Source organism: Ciona robusta, chromosome 12 (assembly GCF_009617815.1).
Source record: "Ciona robusta chromosome 12, ASM961781v2".
NCBI lineage: Eukaryota > Metazoa > Chordata > Ascidiacea > Phlebobranchia > Cionidae > Ciona > Ciona robusta.
This window is the reverse complement of record NC_143246.1, coordinates 4,302,525-4,323,255: the sequence shown is the minus strand read 5'-3', so window position 1 is coordinate 4,323,255 and position 20,731 is coordinate 4,302,525. Positions and strand designations below refer to the sequence as shown.

General features: G+C 37.6%; 5 protein-coding genes across 5 annotated transcripts; 3 read left to right on the top strand and 2 right to left on the bottom strand.

Moving 5' to 3' along the window:
• Window positions 1–750: 750 nt before the first annotated feature.
• On the bottom strand, window positions 751–5,577 carry LOC149726978 (uncharacterized). Its single transcript, XM_089890373.1, has one exon. It carries the CDS (start codon window positions 5,575–5,577, stop codon window positions 751–753), a length of 4,827 nt encoding a protein of 1,608 aa, XP_089746499.1.
• Window positions 5,578–6,235: 658 nt separating this feature from the next.
• LOC149726977 (sulfotransferase 1C2-like) lies at window positions 6,236–9,144 on the top strand. The gene is made up of 4 exons (XM_089889910.1): window positions 6,236–7,635; window positions 7,952–8,180; window positions 8,416–8,542; window positions 8,633–9,144. Exons 1-4 carry the CDS (start codon window positions 7,257–7,259, stop codon window positions 8,804–8,806), a joined length of 909 nt encoding a protein of 302 aa, XP_089746036.1. The 5' UTR covers window positions 6,236–7,256; the 3' UTR covers window positions 8,807–9,144.
• Window positions 9,145–10,457: 1,313 nt separating this feature from the next.
• LOC149726976 (winged helix repair factor 1-like) lies at window positions 10,458–12,142 on the top strand. The gene has a single exon (XM_089889913.1). The coding sequence runs from the start codon at window positions 10,947–10,949 to the stop codon at window positions 11,736–11,738; it is 792 nt and encodes a 263-aa protein (XP_089746039.1). The 5' UTR covers window positions 10,458–10,946; the 3' UTR covers window positions 11,739–12,142.
• Window positions 12,143–12,151: 9 nt separating this feature from the next.
• On the top strand, window positions 12,152–13,749 carry LOC149726975 (uncharacterized). Its single transcript, XM_089889912.1, has one exon. The coding sequence runs from the start codon at window positions 12,152–12,154 to the stop codon at window positions 12,998–13,000; it is 849 nt and encodes a 282-aa protein (XP_089746038.1). The 3' UTR covers window positions 13,001–13,749.
• LOC149726974 (uncharacterized) lies at window positions 12,917–20,015 on the bottom strand. Its single transcript, XM_089889898.1, has 10 exons — window positions 19,782–20,015; window positions 18,921–19,162; window positions 18,233–18,340; window positions 17,562–17,652; window positions 16,711–16,832; window positions 16,137–16,263; window positions 14,474–15,594; window positions 14,291–14,357; window positions 13,791–13,843; window positions 12,917–13,326 (listed from the first exon to the last, which is right to left on the bottom strand). Exons 1-10 carry the CDS (start codon window positions 19,879–19,881, stop codon window positions 13,207–13,209), a joined length of 2,151 nt encoding a protein of 716 aa, XP_089746024.1. The 5' UTR covers window positions 19,882–20,015; the 3' UTR covers window positions 12,917–13,206.
• Window positions 20,016–20,731: the final 716 nt, after the last annotated feature.

Below are 20,731 nucleotides of genomic sequence, written 5' to 3'. Positions count from 1 at the left end.
AGTTGAGAAGGAGCAGTTAAATTAGTACAAACAGTTCTAAGCAACTAATTACAAACAACATTTTTGGTGAGAAACCTACTTAGTTATTTACTATTTTATGAAAGATATGTGATTAAAATGTGTTTTCTCCCAATTTGGAAGGAATCGTTTTAGAAATTTGGTCAAATAGGGTATTTGCACATCTTGGCAATTTACGTTGCATAAAATAGAATCCTAGAAATGTGAATGGCAGTGTAGGATCCCGGGGGACCTTACTTTGTTGTAGTACACCTTTTCAACTCGATAATGCACACATTCATTACTTTTCCCCTTTATGTATTGACGGAGTGAATTGTTTTGTATGTTATGCGTATGAACAGTGTGTGTGTGAACAATGTGATTATCGAAAGTTAAAGCACTTATACAAATAGAAGCAGAAAGTAGATAATGGTTACATATGCAAGAAATTAGGCGTTTACAAATACACAATGCAGTAATAGTTAATAATATACATAAAAAATGATAAGCTTACTGGCAGCTGCCGATCGCGCGTAGCACACAAAAAAGAGCCTATCAAAACCACGTGGCTGGGTCACGTGAGGAAAATACAAGAGTGGATGAGAGGTGGGTCGGTCGTAACATACCGGCCCCTAAATAATGACTGGGGAAAAGGCATTATTTATAAAAGAATAAAACGAACGACACAGGCACAAATAAACAGAAAAAGAAGTTTTTTTAAAATCATGATTCCTGGCTGTGAGCATCAGCCAGTCATGCCTCCTCCAAAAGGCATATCTTCCTTACATCTCGGTCTAAAGTATTGTTCGCTGTACGTACTGTCACTCGTCGTACAAGACCGTCAGCATCCGGAAAAGTTTGTTCAATTAGGCCCTTCGGCCATGATCCACGTCTCGTGTGCTCGTTCACGATCAGTACTAGGTCTCCTTTGGTAATGTTCCTGTTTGGGTGCAGCCATTTTTGACGGGACTGCAATAATGGAAGGTATTCTCTCATCCATCTTTGCCAGAACTGATCAGCGAGCCACTGGACCACCCTCCAGCTTCGTTTATATCCATCCGCCTTTATGAACTGATCAGGAGCCAACGATGAATCAAGTCGTCCCAGCAGAATGGAGCTGGGTGTTAATGCTTCGAAGTCGTCTGGATTTGTACTGACTGGTGTTAGTGGGCGGTCATTCAGTATTCTTTCAATCTCGGTCAGAAGTGTGTGTAGTTGTTCATCATTCAGGATGCGTTCGCTCGACAAATGTCTCATAATCTTGCGTACAGAGCGTATAATCCTCTCCCAGATGCCACCTTGGTGGCTAGCAGCAGGTGGATTGAAGATCCACTTTATGTTTTCATTCGTCATGGAGTTGGTGATCTGATTCTGATTTAGTCGCTGTAGTCCTTCTCGGAGTTCTCTTTCTGCACCAACAAAGTTGGTGCCATTGTCGCTGCGAACAGTTGCTGGGCTTCCTCGACGGTTAATGAAGCGTCTGAAACAAGAAATAAAGGAGCTAGTTTCAAGGGAATATGCTATTTCAATGTGGACTGCACGAGTGGCCATGCAGGTGAAAATACAACCAAATCTTTTAACATGGCTTCTTCCCGCCTTAACTAACAATGGGCCCATGTAGTCTATACCAACAGAAGTAAATGGGCGTGTTCCCGGAGTAACTCGATCCACTGGCAGAGGGGCCATCATTTGATTGCTCACTTTAGAATTCCAGAATCGACAGATCCTGCAGTCTTTTAAGGCCCTCTTAACAGCTGAATGTCCTTTGATGATCCAATATTTTTCTCGGGTTGCAGCTAGAACCTGTAAGGTCCCACAGTGACCTTGCTGCAAGTGGTGTTGCATAATAATGATATCAGTAATATGGTGTCTATATGGCAGCAATATCTGGTGCTTGGTTTCAAACGGCAAGGGCGATCTCTGAATTCGACCTCCCACTCTTATGATTCCTTGGTAGAGGAACGGTCGTAGTCTGTACAATGTATCGCTTTTGTACAACTTTGTGTTTGTTGTAAGAAAAGAGGTAGCCTGACCTCCGTACTCCAGCTTCGGAATACTCTTGATGAGATCAGGGAATGCCTCCTGTTGAACCATCCGGATGATATCCATAGTTGATCTCTGAATCTGACTTGGTGAGAGAAATCGCTCTTTGATAGCAATCTCTTTGTTTCTTAGATATTTATCAATCATGTAAGACTTGTATTGTGTGAGCCATGCTGTGGCTCGTTGGAGCTTCTTAAATGATGAGTAATGATGTAGCAGCTTGTTCTGTTTGTTAGATAATTCTTGCACAAGGTTTACGGTCTTTACAACTGATCTTCTAATTTCTGGGTCATCATCACAGCGTGAAGACAGTATTGTAGGTTGAATAGCCCAGAGCGACTCGGGCTGTCTCAGGAAGTGTGGTCCGTGGAACCACAAGTCGGCTTTGTCTAAATGGGCTGGCATTAAGCCTCGTGATGCAATGTCTGCAGGGTTTATTTTGGTTCCGACGTGGCGCCATTGCTCTGGCTTGGTTGCTTGATGAATGAGGGAGATTCGATTAGCGATGTATGTCTTGAACCTTTTCGATTCATTGTTGATATATTGAAGAACCGAAGTAGAGTCCGACCAGTATGTAACCTTATTGATTTTGAACTCTAGCTCTCGAAGAATGGTTTGTGACAACCTCACAGCGGCAACTGCTGCAGTGAGTTCCATTCTTGGTATGGTGACGGGTTTTGAAGGTGAAACTCGGGATTTTCCCATCACAAAGGCAGATTTCCAATTTCCACTCACTGATGCACGTAGGTAGCAGACTGCTCCATAACCTAATTCACTAGCATCTGAAAAACAATGTAATTCGTAAGTTGCTTTTTCGGCAGACAATATATATGTTCTCTGTATTTTGATTTTCTCAAGAGTTGGCAGTTCCTCTATCCATCTGTTCCAGGTTGTTTTCATTGAATCGGATACTGGTTCGTCCCATCCCATGGTCAGGTACTCATTGACCTTATCTTTATACTGAGCGTAAAGCTTTGTATCACGTTGCAATTTCTTTTTCAAGTAATAGGGCCGTCTTTCCGCCATGATGCGGTTGTTTGGTAAAGTCACTTTGTCTTCCTTCCATGGCAATCCGATACTATAATGTCCATCTTTCTTCTGGACTGTGTTTTCCATAATCTTCAGAGCTCTTCTGTCTTCGACGGAATATGCAGGAGCTTCCGGATGTTCCTCGATGAACTCTCTATCAAACATCTGCAACATCTGATGATGCAGGTTGGCATTCTCTTTCAAACAGCAGTTGATAAAACTTTGGTTGTCTTGATTTCTCACGGATCTGTCTACCCCAAAGAGTGCCCATCCCAGGCTGGTGTGAATTGCTTGTGGTTCTCCTTGCCGACCACTCCGGACTCCATTGATGTGTAGGGCCTCGTACATGTTTGCTCCGATAAGCAGCTCGACCTCTCCTGATCCGACTCGTGGAAATGAAAGCTTCTTCAGATGCCTATACTTTGCCACATCTTCGTTGCAAGGAATGCTGTCTTTTAGTTTGGGTAGACTGGAAACGGCCATTATATCAGCGAGATGAAAAGATTTCGGTTCGAAGAGACCTCGAACAAACATGGACAGTTTATATCCAGATTGTGTTGCTGAACAGTTAATTCCAGACAGTGTTTGCTGGGTAGGTTGACCCTTTAAGCCTAACCTTTTCATAAGTTGTACTGTGCAAAAGGTAAGTTCTGATCCTTCATCCAGGAATGCATAGGTTTGGACAGATTTGCTTTGATTGTCTCCCCAAACTTGAACTGGCACCACCTTTAGACGTACACGATTTTCCTTTGTTAGTAAGGATGTAGTTGCTGTAACCGTTGCTGAAGTGCTATCGGTTTTTCCTAGTGCTGCTGCGGTGGGTGCCATGTATTGTTGTCGATGTAAAAGGGTGTTGTGTCTTTGGCCGCATTGCTTACAGCCCTGCTCTGACATGCACTGAAGTGAAGTATGTCTAGGATTTAAACAGTTAGTACAGAATTTGACTCTCTGGCCCATGGCTACATTTTTCTGAGTCGCAACTTCCCATCTCTGCATTGCATTAAGCTTTCTAAATGAATCACACTGCCACAGCCCATGGTCTTGCTTGCACAGTAAACATGCGCGATGCTTCATTGATTTTACTATTGTTGTATCTCTCTTAGTTTCCTGCGTAGTAAATACAGACGGTCGATTGCTAACCGCAGTGACGTATGTCCTTCTTCCTTTCGTCTCTCTCGATTTAGAGGCAATAGCTTTTCCCATGAAATCCTCACACATGTCTGCATGGTAATAAATAAAGTCTATCATATCTGAAAATGCAACAGTTTTCCCGCTGTGAGCAGTATAAGCAAAGCTTTTGTGGAATTCATGCTGCATGAATGTTGGCAGTCTTAGTAGTAGTTTTGATACGGTGTCTCTTGAATTAAGCAAGTGCTCGTAGTTGAGTGACCGAAGAATGACTTGGCAGTTCTCCATTCCACTTGCAAATTCTCTTAATGTTCTTGATTCATGCCTTAGCTGGGAGCCATACAGTAATGGTTGGATGTGGGCATCCACAATTTTATCTTCTCTGCCGTAGATCTTATACAGTTTATTAAGTGCTTGATGCAAAGCTGCTTTAGCCGGCCTAACCGACAGATACGGTTCAATAGCTTTATATGCTTGACCAGTGCACATATGACCTAGATAACTCAGCTGCTGTGAATGATTGTTGGGTAGTGCTTTGGCCACATCTTCCTCAAACGCAGTTTTGAATCGGTGGAATTGTAACGGGTCTCCGCTAAATGTGACCATCTCCACTTTAGGCAAGTTGAATTGCCTCTGTAACAATGTAGTGAGGTTCGTGACTGAATCCTGGTAAGGTTGTTCAGTTGCTTTATGTACCATAGGCATAGAACGTGGCGGTCTATCTTTGTAACAAGTGGAGCTTGTTCCTGTCTCATCAAGTATGGTGTATTCTGGTCGTGATGTGACTGTCTGACTTAGAGGTAGAGCTCTGAACGAAACGGGTGAGAGAGGAGGGGATGAGATTATTTGGTCGTTATGTTCCGGTTCCATTGCTGGTGTAGGTTCGCTCTGTGACTGAATACGTTTTTTCCTGGGTAATGGAGTAGGTCTTGAACCTATGGAGCTGCTTGTGAAGGCTGGATTATCGATTTCCCTCAGACCCTTATCACTTATGCTGGGACCACATGCAAGTGCTCTTAAACTGACGGGTGGTAATGTTGTGCCAACCTCAAGATCCTCAGATGCAGAGGAACCATCATAAAACACCTGCTGAGCAATACAGGTTTTCCGTCTTTTCTTGTCGAGTTGACCTATTTCGAATTGAATATTCATCCAGGCTTCTTTATGTTCGTCGGAATTTCTGGTGATTTCCTTTCCTTGAATAAGGTGGTGGTGCAGCTTGTCCATGCTTTTCTCTAATTCGTCTTTGATCATTTGCAATCGGTCAGAAGTTATACCCTCATGTGATCTTCTGTTCAAAATGCTCTCCCATTTTTCTACATCAAATGATAATGATTCCTTTCTGCGAACCCATTCTGATAGATCTGTCTGCTGTGACATATTGGCAGCTTAGCTTACTGCTGTAGGTAGATGATTGTTCAAGTGGTGCTGAAAGGTGCTTGTTCAGAAATGCTGTTGCAATGCTAATGCACGATAGTGCTATTTTCGATAATTATGTAGGATCCCGGGGGACCTTACTTTGTTGTAGTACACCTTTTCAACTCGATAATGCACACATTCATTACTTTTCCCCTTTATGTATTGACGGAGTGAATTGTTTTGTATGTTATGCGTATGAACAGTGTGTGTGTGAACAATGTGATTATCGAAAGTTAAAGCACTTATACAAATAGAAGCAGAAAGTAGATAATGGTTACATATGCAAGAAATTAGGCGTTTACAAATACACAATGCAGTAATAGTTAATAATATACATAAAAAATGATAAGCTTACTGGCAGCTGCCGATCGCGCGTAGCACACAAAAAAGAGCCTATCAAAACCACGTGGCTGGGTCACGTGAGGAAAATACAAGAGTGGATGAGAGGTGGGTCGGTCGTAACAGGCAGTAAGTCACCATTTCGTTATTCAGTACCTTTAGTTAAACTGCTCCCTCAGCTGGTTTAACTTGTGGTTTAGGTTTAACAACCGCTATACGTGTTTTCTGGCTCTGTTCGTTTACAAGATCTAAATAAACACACGCCGACCATGCATTTGTATGAGCGATTCACGCTCTGTGTGGAGGACACAATCGCCGTTTACTGACGTAACGTTGCCTAAAACTGTCATATATTTTTATTTTGAAAATATTGGGCAATGTGTGCGTCCCGTCTTTCCCCACTCTGTTATTTATTTAATCCCACGGAATCACGCAATTACTTTAAATCAGATTAGTAAGCTAATAGAGCTGCTACTTAGGCCTAAACGTGCCTTTTTTGTTTTTTAGCCCGCCTTGTATACTTTAGTTTAGCCTTAAAGTTTTGGTCGACTAATGATTGCTTGCGGTCACGCCGCACAAGCTAAACCAGCTGAGGAAGCAGTTCACTAAAGTTACTGAATAACGAAAGGGTGACTTACTACCATTTACATTTCCAGGATTCTACTTAATGCAACGTAAACTGCCGAGGTATACGAATACTTTATTGACGAGGTCTCAGTAATATGATCAAATGGGTAGTACATTGAATTTCAATTTTAAAAAAGTCTTGATCGTGTGAGGTAAGTACAGTGCAGAACATTTAGTTGGAAACTATTTTGCGACCATCTGTTCTTAACACACGCACAGCATTCGAAACATTAAATTTAAGGTTCGAATTTAGTTTCAAGTTTCAGTCAGCGCCGTTTTGAATCAGTACATATAGCAGGTTGGGGGCAGATGGAACACTCTGTTAGACGAGACTTTTTTAATTTTCCTTTCACATACTCCTTTTTAGAGAAAATCAAAAAGAAATGTTACAGAACTATTTGACAGTATTAACACGACTTTATAAACCGCGAGTCAAAGACGATTACTGTTGAGAAATATTTAAAAAATATGTAAAATGGAAACAGTAATTTTGGACACCTAAAATATGCGAAATAGTAAGGTGCTGATTTTGAATGCTCGCTTAGTCATAGCAAAGCTGATGAAATTTTGTAGCTTGCGCGTGCGAACGATTAAACTAGTTATTTCGTGGAGTTTCCAATTAACAAACCATAATAACCTAGTTTTAACGTAGAAAGAGTAAATGGTTAAACAATATGTCTGCTAGCATCTCAGAAAAACCGAAACCAGTCTATAGCTACCTCGAGCACCCGCTATTTCCCGAGGGCTATCCCTTGATCCCTGGTTGCACGCAAGAGATATTCGACTCTGCTCTAGCCTACGAGCCTGATTCGTCCGACATTTTTGTGGTCACCTATCCCAAGTGTGGCACAACATGGATGCTAAATATACTGTACCTCATCGAGCATGGAGGCAAAATGATCGGTAGCGACGATAACCTCAATTTCCACTACCCCTTTATAGAATTAGTTGGCGGGGACAAGGTGCAAGAGTTTAAACCTCCCAGGGTTATTAAAACTCACTTGGACGACCGAATGATTAAGCACAAAGAAGGAGTCAAATGCATTTTCGTAGGTGAGGTTATGGAAAACTGTTTAAAATCTAAACAGACAAAAGAAATGTATATGCTGCCGTATAATATTCATTTAAAATATCATGTTAACTGAAAATGTGTAAAAGTGTTTTACATTGGTGATTTTTAACTTTCGTTCAGATTGTGAAAAAGTGGCTGAACGAAAAGCTGTGTAAAAGTGTTTTACATTGGTGGTTTTAACTTTCGTTCAGCCTATACAGCCCCTCTCAACGTTTACGCCGTTTTTTACTAATTCTTGTGTTTTTCATTTACCTTGTAGTTTAACCTTTACATTGACGTTGGTTTATATTTTCACAGCACGTAACCCGAAAGATTGCGTTGTTTCATTTTTCCACGCCACGCATGACTTTCATAATTTGTACAAGTATGAAGGTGGGAAGTTCGACGATTACTTTAAGATTTTCATGCAGGGCAGAGTTGATTGGGGTGATTACTTCGTGATGGTGCCAAGATGGCACGAGAAAAGCTTGAGGGAGAAAGATGTTCATTTCATGCTTTACGAAGACATGAAAAATGACCCCAAAATGTACGTTGGTTATGACCGAATAGTTTACTCCATATTATTTTCTATAGAACTGTTAAAATCTGCGTGATTTTTTGTCATAAAGAGTAAGCATTTATTAGCGTTTTCTCCAGCAGGCAAAATGCAAAGCCTAATATGCCTAACACATGACAGGTAGGAATTGAGGTTATGTAGTCTCAATTCTTTCCGTTAATTTATGCTCTAGAGTTTTTAAATTACCTAAAGTCTTGTATGTCAGGGAAATTGAAAAGCTAGCCGACTTCTTGGGCCCGAAATGGTCAGATTCAATCAAGCGTGAAGGGGTTTTAGAAAACGTCATTAAGAACTCTTCTTTCAAAGCAATGAAGTCTAATCCATTGAAATATGTGAGTTCTATAAAAATATGTGCTTAAACCTTAACAGCCAAAAATAGTAAAGTCGACAACATGCAGTTAACAATCTCTCTTCGTCTTCAGTGCATCACTATTGCTCCCAAGGACCTAAAATTTATGAGGAAGGGGGTGGTAGGTGATTGGAGGAATACGTTGTCGGAGGAGCAGAGTCGAGAAATTGACGAAAAGATGAAAACAGTTGGAAAGGACTATCCAGGGTTCGATAAGATCTGGGAAAAATATCCAGATCTTTTGTAAGCCAAAGAGATATTGTTACATCTTAATTTTCTCTGAAGTAGTTTGTTTATGTCCCCTAATTCAATTTCTAATGAAGTGATTTTTTATGTGCTGTGTGATGTCAGAAATACGTCACGGTAGATTGTTAACAACTCTTCCTATCTGTCCTTTTTCTGTCATGTCTTAGTCCAATTGTGCTGCAGGATTTTATCTAAGCGGCCTTAAACTTGTTTGGTATGTGTTTCAGTAAAATTGATAGTTTGTAAAACTGTACGCCCTGTGTGTGTGTATCATGAAAAAAACAAACCAATATTGGCAAGAGCTGACTTTTCTGTTAATAAATAATTAAACTGAACTTACTAAGAGCACAGATGTAATTATCTAATTTGAAAATCAACATATTTTTCAAAAATTACATACCTATATGTATACTTTTTAATACCCACATTTGTGTCTGGTTTTCACAATCTCCTAATCAAGTCTGGGCACAAACCAACAGAATTTAAAGCATTAAAGTGGTATATAATGGTATAACCCAAACAACCCCATACAAGGGGAAGGCAAACCGTTTTTCGGGCAAGATCAGGATATACTAGGTGATTCATTTGGTTCACCAGATTAATTTAGGTAAATAGAACCAAAAAAAAGCACTTAAGACTTACGCCAACACTAAACTTACACTTAAAGGGCATACAATCGAAAGAAATGGAACTTGTATCTAGATGGATATGCTTAAAGTCAAAATGTACCACCAAACATATAAAACTATTATAAATTATAGACTTTGTAATGTTTTAATTTTTCAATTGAACAAGGCTTCATTATATGCAGAGCCCTTTTTTCGCATCAGTTAATTTTATCTTTTTTTCACATTAAAAAGTTCATATGATATGTCCCCCTGGTATCTGCCGTATATTTTTCTTCAAAAAATGTTGGTCATTCATATTGAAAATTAAATATGCTGGCAGCGTAATGTGGTTTTAGCTATGTTCGATTGAATTAAAACATACTAATGTCTATATTTTAATATTTATACATTCACAAACAAAAAGCAACCAAATAAAAATATTTAATTACCAAACAATAGATACTCCTACTCCAATAAACCCCCTAACAACCTCTCTCCATGGCAGTGGGGAAATAAAATAACTGACTTCACAAAGATTGGGATTGGGAATACCCACGTGATATTGTTCTCCGACCAACTATAGACAAGATTGGGAAAAATGGAGATGCAACAATTACTTATAGCAAAACATGCAATACATTGTTTAATAAATCATGATAACATAATTTAATATTAAAATGGTGAATATAAAACAATCTAACTATAAATTTACACCCATAATGGTAGCAGTGGCGGGCGTTAAGCCTATAAGAATGGCAGACGCGCTAATTACTGTCAAAATAGTATAGTACTGTTACAAAAGTGATAAAATACAAATTGCCTGTCGATCTGTTATAACCTTTTCAGAAAGTACTTTCAGAAAGTAACTTCTCTAGACATTTATTTAAAAAAAAACAGCGGGAAAGCTATTTCTGTTAAAACCTATGACCTCTAGACAGTTGAGAAGAAGCACTTAAATTAATACAAACAGTTCTAAGCAATTATTACAAACAACATTTCAGTGAGAAACGAAGTCAGTCTTTTACTATTTAATGAAAATACATATGTGATTATTATGTGCTTTCGCGCGATCTGCAAGGAATCCCTTAGAAAATTTGGTCAATTCAGAACAAAAATCACCACTTCTTGGGACTTTCCCGTTTTGTAGTCCTGTAGTGTAATTATTTCACATCAGTACGAAGTAACAAAACAGCTTGTTTGGCTTCCCGTGGTGCTAGAACAGTTGAATGTGCAGCTGCAGCAGATACGTGTCAACTTTGAGACCTACTTCTCACGTATTTTATAGATACAAATATTCAACCGTGCTGTGATCCGAAAACTATAAAACTAGTGCTTGTTATAGGGCAGCAATTTTCCGCACAAGAGCTTGTTATAGGGCAGCAATTTTCCGCACAAACTAAGTATTTTGTTGCAAATTCCCTTCGTTGTATTAATTAACCTGATTTTTGCTACTGTATCCGAAGCGGACTGAAGAGATTAATAGGTTATGTTATTTTTTGCTTTAGATTAAACAATATATAGTAGTTGTTAAACATGAGCAAAAGGTACAAACCTTACAGTAGGCTGGTTAAGAATAGTGCTTATGTTCCTTGGGATAAAAATTCTTCTTCAATTGTTCCAAAAGACGTCACAGAAGGTGGGCTTCGTGCAGGAATTTCTTATCTTTGTAACCTCTACCAAACTCAAAATGGAAGCTCTGATCTGCCCAAGATTGCAATGAAACATCAACTTTATAGTGTAATGGATAGTCGGACAACTGTTGACCAAGGCATTAATAGTTTGCGTGAAAGCAGTGATATTAAACTTTTCAAAACAAGTCTTGGTACAGACCAGTATTGCATTATGTTTACTGTGGATTATATTGAACACATTCGGTCGCTTTATTCAAATGATGCACAGTCAAATAATGGTAGCAAAATGAATAAAATTTCAAAACCCCTTCTAAAATTTATAACAGAAGTGGTTCCTAACTCAAGTGATGTCAGCTTGGATAAAACAACACTGTTTGAAAAGTTTGGATTTCAGGACAGTGACATTACTGAGCTAATCAAAGCTGGTGTACTGAATGTAAGAGACGCTGGGAGCTGGTGGATTGCTATTCCCACTGCCGGACAATTTTTAAAACTCTTAAGAAAAGGACGTCAAGCCACATTGCAAATAATTAAAAGGACTAAATATAAAGAACTAAATCAAGCTGAGTTGCTTAGTAGAAAACCTCCTTCATCTATTAAACTTGGAATGCTTTATCATATCCATGATTTAGTGGGGGCAGATTTGGTCAAATGTATAGAAAGTACAACAGGCATCATTTTGAAGCCAATTTAAATGTTTTAAGGTTGCTGTACACAGTATCTGAGTTCCGCATGCGGCAGCGAAACCCGGACAAAATGGACGAATTCCGGATACTGTGTACAGCCAACTTTACCTTGTTATTTAATGTTCTTGCTATGCTAATTGGTTTTATTTTTAATGCAATTGTTTGTATTCTTATGAGAACACTGTGTTTCAATTGCAATTTGTTTTTACTTCTACTTGGGTGCAAATGCCAAATATTCAAAATATATCTATTCGTATGTTGCAACTTTATCTAAATTACAACAGTATACATGACATCTTTTTTTCGTGAATATAAAGTATATATTTATCTAGTAATTAAAAACTGCCAAATAAAGATTAAAAACGGAAGGCCTACTAAATAAAATACAAAAAAAACACCAACAATTTTTCAGGTAGCTACAATGTTAGTTTTAATATTTTTAACTATATCTATTAGCCATGCTACAGCTGGAAGTCTAGAACTGCCATCTTTTACAATTGGAACAATAAACAACTTTTTGGAGTTCGACACCCCTGAAGCTTTTCTTAATCGTGGGAAAGCATGGCAGGGTAACGACAATAACTTAGATGATGATGTAACAATGAGATTGATCGCTAAAAGTCTTCTGAAACTTACCTTATCTTATGAAGGGCAAGGAATGCACAGAAATGTTGAGACAAAAGTGAACTTTGGTTCATTGGATATCAGCTCTGAATGTTACTTGATGTTCGCACAGATAGTCCCTGCATCGTTTTCAATTGACGTTTACGAGATTTCTAGATCACATGAAAATCTCACGCTTCACTATGATAGTTTTATTGAGATTGAAAGACCTGCTGAAGAATCAACTTTTCATACTATGCTAATAATTAAAGAGCTGGTCAAAAATTCTTCTACCTCAACAAATTTGATGTGGCATATTAGATACCACAGCCCTTCAGACACACAATCCTGTGTGGATTTAGTTGTTCCACCACCTTTGCTTTACACCTACTGTTCATTGAGACATCCTGTGGAAAACATGGACAAAAACCAAAGAGAAATAAACAAAGTTTTAGCTCCTTGTCCTAAATCTCAAAATATGTTATGTAATTGGGCAAAGGTGGATGTAAAAAATGACAATAATTTGACGTTTTCATGGCCAGTAGGTAACACAAAGCACAAAAAATATGTCACGCCCATAACATTTCTAGTTACTTGGCTCGCAACCATTTTTATTGTCAAGGAAGCTGTTCAATTTCACACCTTCCATCAAAATAAATTGAAATAAAACTCTACAAAAACTAAAAACCACACTTTGGTATGCAACTCCTAAAAAATGACACCAGTAAAGAGGGTTGCAAGAACTACCAGTTTTTTGAAGAACAATTGGCTTGAGTGAAAGCATTCTGCATGTCTCGAAGAAAAGACTGGAAAAAAAGGAAAAAGGAAAAGGTTTAAAAACAAAGTCAGAACAGAAAACAATCTCCACAGATGTCAGGTAGAACTGGTGTGTATGGATGTGTTTAAACGTTCAAGCATTACAAAGCAAGTTTTGAGTGGAGAAACATCACCAGCATTGTAATCAAATCTTTTTAAATCTGGAAGTCCAGGGTTCTGTGGGAAACATACATTCTTAATAATTGTTGTTACTTGCTAATTTTAATGTGCTTTTAAACAATGTTTAACTGCCACATTCAGTTACAATTCATAGGTGCTAAAATATTACTTGGATGTATTTTACAATTGATATTGTTTAAATGATATTGTTACTTTACACACACTTTTGTTTCCATTAGAAGTTTAACTTTGATATAATTAAACATAAATGGCTCATTATTTGTCTGCCAGGTGTACCGACCACCCTTTTTCATCATATTAAATGTAAGTATGTTTTTAACTGTAAGCAAGTTTTTTTAACAACTGTTGTTTTAACACTATATTCTGCCTTTCGTTTTAGAAATTTTTCAAACTTTGCCACTGTTATCGTGAAGACAAATAAAGTTATTATTATTATCAATAAAGAAAATTTATCCAAGAGTCCAGGACACATGTATTTAAAACAAGCAGTTTTAACTTACCCAGTCCAAGTCTAAGCTAACATCATCTTCTTCACTTTCTGAAATTATTTCTTCTGGATAATCAAATGCATATAAGAGAAATTAAGTGTTAGTAAGGTAGTTGCAATGTCAGTTTTAATCTAAAATAGTTCTAGTTGGTCAATTTTACATTGGGTAAGCATAGTTCTGCCACAGCAGCTTTGCCATGTAGAAAAGTATATGTTCTGGCACTTTGGCAGTGTTGGCACAATGGTTAGCACGCCTGCCTCTAACCTAGAGGTTACGGATTCAAGGCTTGCTGCTACCATTGTTGGCGTAGACAAGGCACTTATTGACAATTGCTCCAACCCAGTGGTCACTAATGGATTGTCCAAGTTGTCATTACCACAAAGTTACATAAGTGGTAACTGGTAATCAGGCATGGGGTGTATAATACAGAAGAGAACACCCGTGTTATAACGATTGTGGTTCCCCTACGCGAGGGTAAATAAGTTACATTCGTTCCTTCAATTATTACCAACCTGCACTTGTGTCATTTAGTTGTGTAAGTTGAAGATCAGATTCATTCAATGAACAATCAGGCTCAACCTGTAAGCAAAACATATATGATCTTTGTATGGTTATCGGCATAAGTTTGATTACCAAGTGACACAGATTTGGCCCATAACCTAATTTATATTAGATTTGTGCTTATTTTAACAAACCTTTTCTGAAAATGATTTTTCCAACCTCTTTTTTCGGTCCTGATCTGTCTTTTGCTGTGTGAACTTTTTTTTAGCAGATCTTAACAATCTTGGTTCACCAGATGCCTCGTATTTAAGTCTTCTTCTAGGTGTGTGGCGGTAGAATTCTTTGCTATGTTTATTATTGTTTGATGCTTCATTTCTCAACCACTGCTTTAGGGAAAGGTTATCCCCAGGACTATAGTTGGCTGAGGTTAATGGGAAATGTTTTGTACACGAAATAGGGGAACTGTTTAAAAGCCATGAAGATAAGGGAAGATCATCTTTAACATTATCCTCAGATTTAATCGGGCTTGAATTTGTCAACCGTGCCCACTGAGCAAGAGGAATGTCTTCTGAACTCTGTGAACTGTTCAGGCAAGTGTCAGCTTTATTAGATATATGAGGACTTGAATTAAGCTTTTTGGTATTTTTGCATTGCAGTACAGAAAGTGGCAGTGTGTCTAAACTATTGTCGGCAAATTTTAAAGGTGAATCACTGTCCAGCAAAGGTGCAACAGCCGATAATGGGAATCTCTTTTTTCTGCCTCTTCTTTCTTTGTGTTTCTCTGCCCATTGTGCGAGCGGTATGTCGTCATTGTCAGATTGTGATGTGATTGACATAATTGAATCAGCTGTAATATTCTGCAAAGACTGGTTTGATGCGGAAAAAACCGCCCTATTCCGGTTGGAACAATGAGAAGAAATGTTCAATCTTTTACAAGGACTTCCTTCTGCAAAGGAATCATGGGTTGGACTTGGAATTATAGAGCCATAACTTGAGTTAGAAATTCTTTGAGCGTCTTGTGAAAATTCAAAAAGACTTTCAGAATCTGATAAAACCAAACTAACAGCTTCAGAAACTGTTAATCTTTTCATCTTTTTAGCTGCGTTTTCTTTATCTGACGATGAGTTCAGTTTCCTTTTAATTCTCTTAAATGGAGATGTGTGTTTGAGGTGATTTTTGGTATTTTTTGATGCTGCTACTGGTAAATTTGGTGCAGAGTTTGAATGTAAAGTGTTGTATTCAGGAAGTTGAGATACTCTGGTTAATTCTTCACTGTAAGGATGGATCTTTGTATTTTCCTTAGTAGCATCTGTATCTGTGAATAAATTATAAAGTTCAGTATGAAGGTATAGTTCGGCGCCATGGTTTAGTGGTTTAGGCGTTTGCATCGTAACCAAGGGTACCCGGTTCGATGCTTGGTGACGATATAAATTCTGATCGGTGTATGTGTCCTTGGTCAAGACACTTAACGGACATTACTCCAACCCAGCGGTCACTAATGGGTTGTTCAAATTATAAGCCATATCAATGGGCCAAAGCTGGGTAATGGCCAGATCTAGCCTAAATCCCAGGTCCTTGACAAGGACCTCGCTCACCAAGAATACAAATGGGATAGAATGAAGGTATAGTGATTTTTTTGGACCAGACACTTAATGACAATTGCTACAACTTTTTTCGTCTACTTTGAATTACTGAATTGTACTGCTATGCCAGAATAACAAAGTGACGTTTTGTCCTTTATCGTATAATTAAACTACAACATAGAGTTTACTTACAATAAAGAAGTTATAATGTAACTCAAATTAGGCGCATAAAACAAACTACTTTTTTATAACCAAACCGAAAATAACATTTTACCTTGTTTGCACATATCTTCTAATAAAGTTAAAACGTCATTCTCAGTAATTTGGATTCCTTGTGTTGATTTTTCTCTCAATTGAGTTAACACTTGTGAATCCCATTCCGAACTATCCTGCTCAAATACCTGAAAGATATATATATAGTAGGGTGGGAGAGATAGGACACCTTTTTCGTTCTATTTTTCCGTCCCATTTGGTAGTAAACAAGGAAAATACAGAGAATTACAAAACCATATCCTTACGACTTCCATTGACCGTTGTTAATTGTTTAAAACACGATCAGGTTATCTGGATATTATGTGCTAAAGGTGTCCCATCTTACCCCACAGTACTATACTGTTTACTGGGTGGTAAGTTTATTAGGTATATATACAGAGGCCTGTTGACAACTCAAGAAGTATAAGTTACTTATTTTCAATACAGAAATATGATACATATATATGTGTTATAACATAAAAGGAGCAGAAAAAGTTACATTAACAGAAAAATTACCTTATTTTTGCATTTAACAAATTTTCACTGTAACACCAAGTGTTTTGGCGCAAAAACTCATACTTGATGATTTCACTTACTTTTTCAAGCTTTAACTCAGGAAGAAAATTCTTAATAACTTTTAGATAAGCGACCAAGTCTTCTTGAAGAGACTTCCAGAATTCAGCGTTAAAATCATTCCACATGTCCCCTTGAATGTAGTCTGTAGAATTACACCAAAAGAAACATTTTATATTTAGATATATATATACGTCTGGCGCCGTGGTGTATTGGTTAGCGCGCCTGCCTGTAACCATTAGGTAATGGGTCCAAGGTTCGTCGCTGCTACCATTGTGGGCGTATGTGTCCTTGGGCAAGACACTTAATGACAATTACTCCAACCCAGTGGTCACTAATGAGTTGTTCAACATTGTCTCCGAAATTATCAGCCATACATAAAAAAATAAAAAAATCCAAAAAAAATAATCAGCCACAAAGTAACATACATGGTAACTCGTAAGCTGGCACGAGGTGTTAAACCCGTGTGATAACGACTGTAGTTTTTCGGCCACGCGAGGATAAAGTAAGTTACATTCATTCATTCATATATTTTATTTTAAATTTATGGTTGTATTGTATTTTTAAACTTATGGTTGTTTTAATGGCAATCCATACCATAAGGGTGAGGCTCTTATTAAGGACCTCGGATTTTTGCCAGATTGACCCATTACGCAACACATGGTATGCCATTTAGAACAAAGTTTTAGATAATAAAATAAATCAAGGCATTGGCATCATGTTTCTTATAATTTAATTTTATTACTAGCCATTTAACCATTTTCTAGGCTCATTGGAGTTATAAGTATTAAAAATAATAGTGTTATTAAATAATGAACATTACATAGTGACCAATTACATACATTATTGCTTTTTAAATTTTTGAAACACTTACTTATTTTTGCATCTGCATCATGCAACAAAGTTTTCACAAGATTTCGAAACTTTTGAATTTCTCGCCTCACCAAACTCACAAGTCGAACATCCTGATGGTGGAAAGTGTTTTCATTTTATTTTTAATGTTACTTTTAAGTATTATGACACCAGCTAAGGAACATTTATATGCCTTGTGCACATACACAATGGTCTGTGGCATCATTCATTTTGTAGGTTAAATCAGGTTACCAACTGAGCCAGCATGATATACAGTATTGTATTTTTAAAGGATCAATGGCTTAAACAATAGTGTTGCACTGTTTAAGCCAGTGCTCTTCAACCTTTTCTGGGTTGGTAAACCCCTAAAATTGTTGCGACAAACTCATGCAACCCTGATTGCTTTAACATAAAACTAATGACACAAATCTTAGTGATTTTCACAAATCTTAGTGATGCAAGATGTAGAATTCGTATAAAAATCTGTTGGGAAGTGGCTAAAAATGTTAAAAACTAAATTTTATTGCTGAAAATTGTTGAAGTTGGTGATGCACCCTTGTATACCCTTTTGTACTGGTGCACCCCCGGAATATTTTGGGTGCACCGTGCACACCGGTTGAAGAGCACTGATTTAACCAACAAACAGCAATCATTCGTTATCGTTTGTTCTATAATGTATGCACTGTGCAATACCTTGTCTGGCTTGAGCAAATCTTGGGCAGAGTTTGAACCAAAGTGTTCATCGAGTTGGACTTCAATTATTTCATGTTTACCATCCGTGCATACTGCATGCATCAGAATCTGTGTAAAGTAATAGAACTTAGAAGCAATTTTGTTTCTATCCAAACCTAATCTATAAGTGTTAAGTAACACGACTATAATGTACATAATGTTTATAATGTTCGCTAAGAACAGAAAGAGTAAGGTAAATTATAGACACACTGTGACACACGATATCTTTGAGTTTTCTGAACAATTTGCATTTCATAAGACTAATTATTTAGAACCCTAATACTCTAATAATAACTGTATGAATGACTTGACTAAATGTTGAGTGGAGCAACACTTCCCAGGCTGTGTATATAATATATATATAGTAGGTTGGGGGAAGATGGGACACCTTTAGCACATAATATTCAAATACCGTGATTGTGTTTTAAACATTTGACAACGGTTTATAGGAGTCAGGAAAATACGGTTTAATAATTCTTTGAGTGTTCTTTGTTTACCACCGAATGGGATGAGAAAATAGAATGTGAAGGTGTCCCATCTTCCCCCACTCTACTATATACGTATAGTTTTCAAACACAAAACACAGTCAGTTTAATAACAACAGTCATCAATGAACTACACATTTATAAAACTACGCAAATAAACTTACAACTTTCAACAGCTTAATTACGCAGAAACAGAAATCTCTACTGCCACCCGCCGCTGAGCAGTTACTTCTTATAAATTTGAGCCCACGAAGAATTTGAGAAATCCCCACCAACTGGGCCCCACTGACAATAAGAGCTGCTTCACTTACTCCTAAAACAACTTTGGGCATTGTGGTTATCACGAGCCTTGTTTGGCACAGTGAACTTAAATCCATGGCTCCAATCGGCAGCTTTGCGAAGCATGCTAAAAATGAATGAATGAATGTAATTTACTTTCGCGCAGCCAAAAAAACTAGACCTTAAACACGAGTGTTCTGTTTTATACACCCGTGCCAGCTTGCAAGTTACCAAATTTTACTTTTTATGTGTGGCTGATAATTTGGACAACCCATTAGTGACCACTGGGTTGAAGTAATTGTGGCTAAGTGTCTTGTCCAAGGACCACCCACGCCTAAAATGGTAGGAACGAAGAACCCAACAGCTAAAGTTAAATTAAATAGTATTCTTCACAATCAGAATGAGCTATTTTATTGTTTGCAAATGTCTACTATATTTCCTTAGTCAACATGGCTTTAGTTTAGCCTACATTAATCTTAAATTTTGTTAGCTCAAAGTATTTTACATACACAGTACACACGCAGCTGATCTTCACTGTTTTCCAACATTGTCTCCGAATTAAAAAAAAAAACACAGTTGTTAGGCCGGAAAACGACAGTTGAGTGTTCTGTTTCATACACCTCGTGCCAGAATACGAGTTACCATGTATATGTAACTTTGTGAGTGTTATTTATTCATAAAGAACTTTTGAAAAATGTTTTGAAAAACAATCTAGTCAACCACTATATAAATAAGTTTCAGCAAACCTTTTACAGCGTTCAACATTTGATGTTCAAGTGCATACATTAGCACATCTTCAACTGTGCAGTTATCTAACCAGTTTTCCGAATTCGGCGTAAACGACATTTTAAGGTCAGAAAAACGTCTTGCCGTATCTTATAACTACGTTATTTGATGCAACAAACACATAAGCGTAACTGTGTTTCAGGCTGTCTGTATATATTAATTCTGTAATGAATAAAGTACTGTATATTAGATTTGTTTTCAATTATAAAAACAGATAGAGCTGATTTGCAGAAAAAAAACACCGAAACTGAAAACTGGCGCGAATGTGCGTCCATAAAGATGTTATTAAGCAAAAGAGATTACTATATAGGGGAGTGTCAAATTTAACTGAAATCCCACTTCTGGTAATGTTTTTTTAAGGCGTTAATCAGAAATGATTTTTTTTATGAATTCAAAAACAAAAAAATGTAACTTTTGAATCGGGTTAATTTAATTTATTCCCCTTGCAATTTTGAAAGGGGTCCTGAGGCAAACGGTGTTTAGGCGGGTTCTTCACACTACGGGCGATAAAAGCGCTGGCGATGGGAGCGAGCGATTATCGGCCGATATCTCGACAGACAAAGGATTCACACACAAATGTAAAATCGCCTGGTATCCTGTTCTGTTTGGCGGGAAATTGGAAATTACACTTAATCGTTTTAACGTAAATATGCGATAAAACAGAGGAAAATACTCGGGAAAGTATATAATTTCGTTTAGCAGGCATTGGCTTTTAAAAATATTAGCGCAGATGCCGAATTTGTCAAGAAATTGGCTAATGTTATATCTGCCTCTATAGCCTACTCCATATAGTTCGGTTCTATTTCAAGTAATTGTGTATTAAACACGCCCTTGTAATACAAACCACCTTAACAAACGCTTTTTTTTCAATAATTTTACGCTAAATTCACAACACAGTTTTCCTGCAACA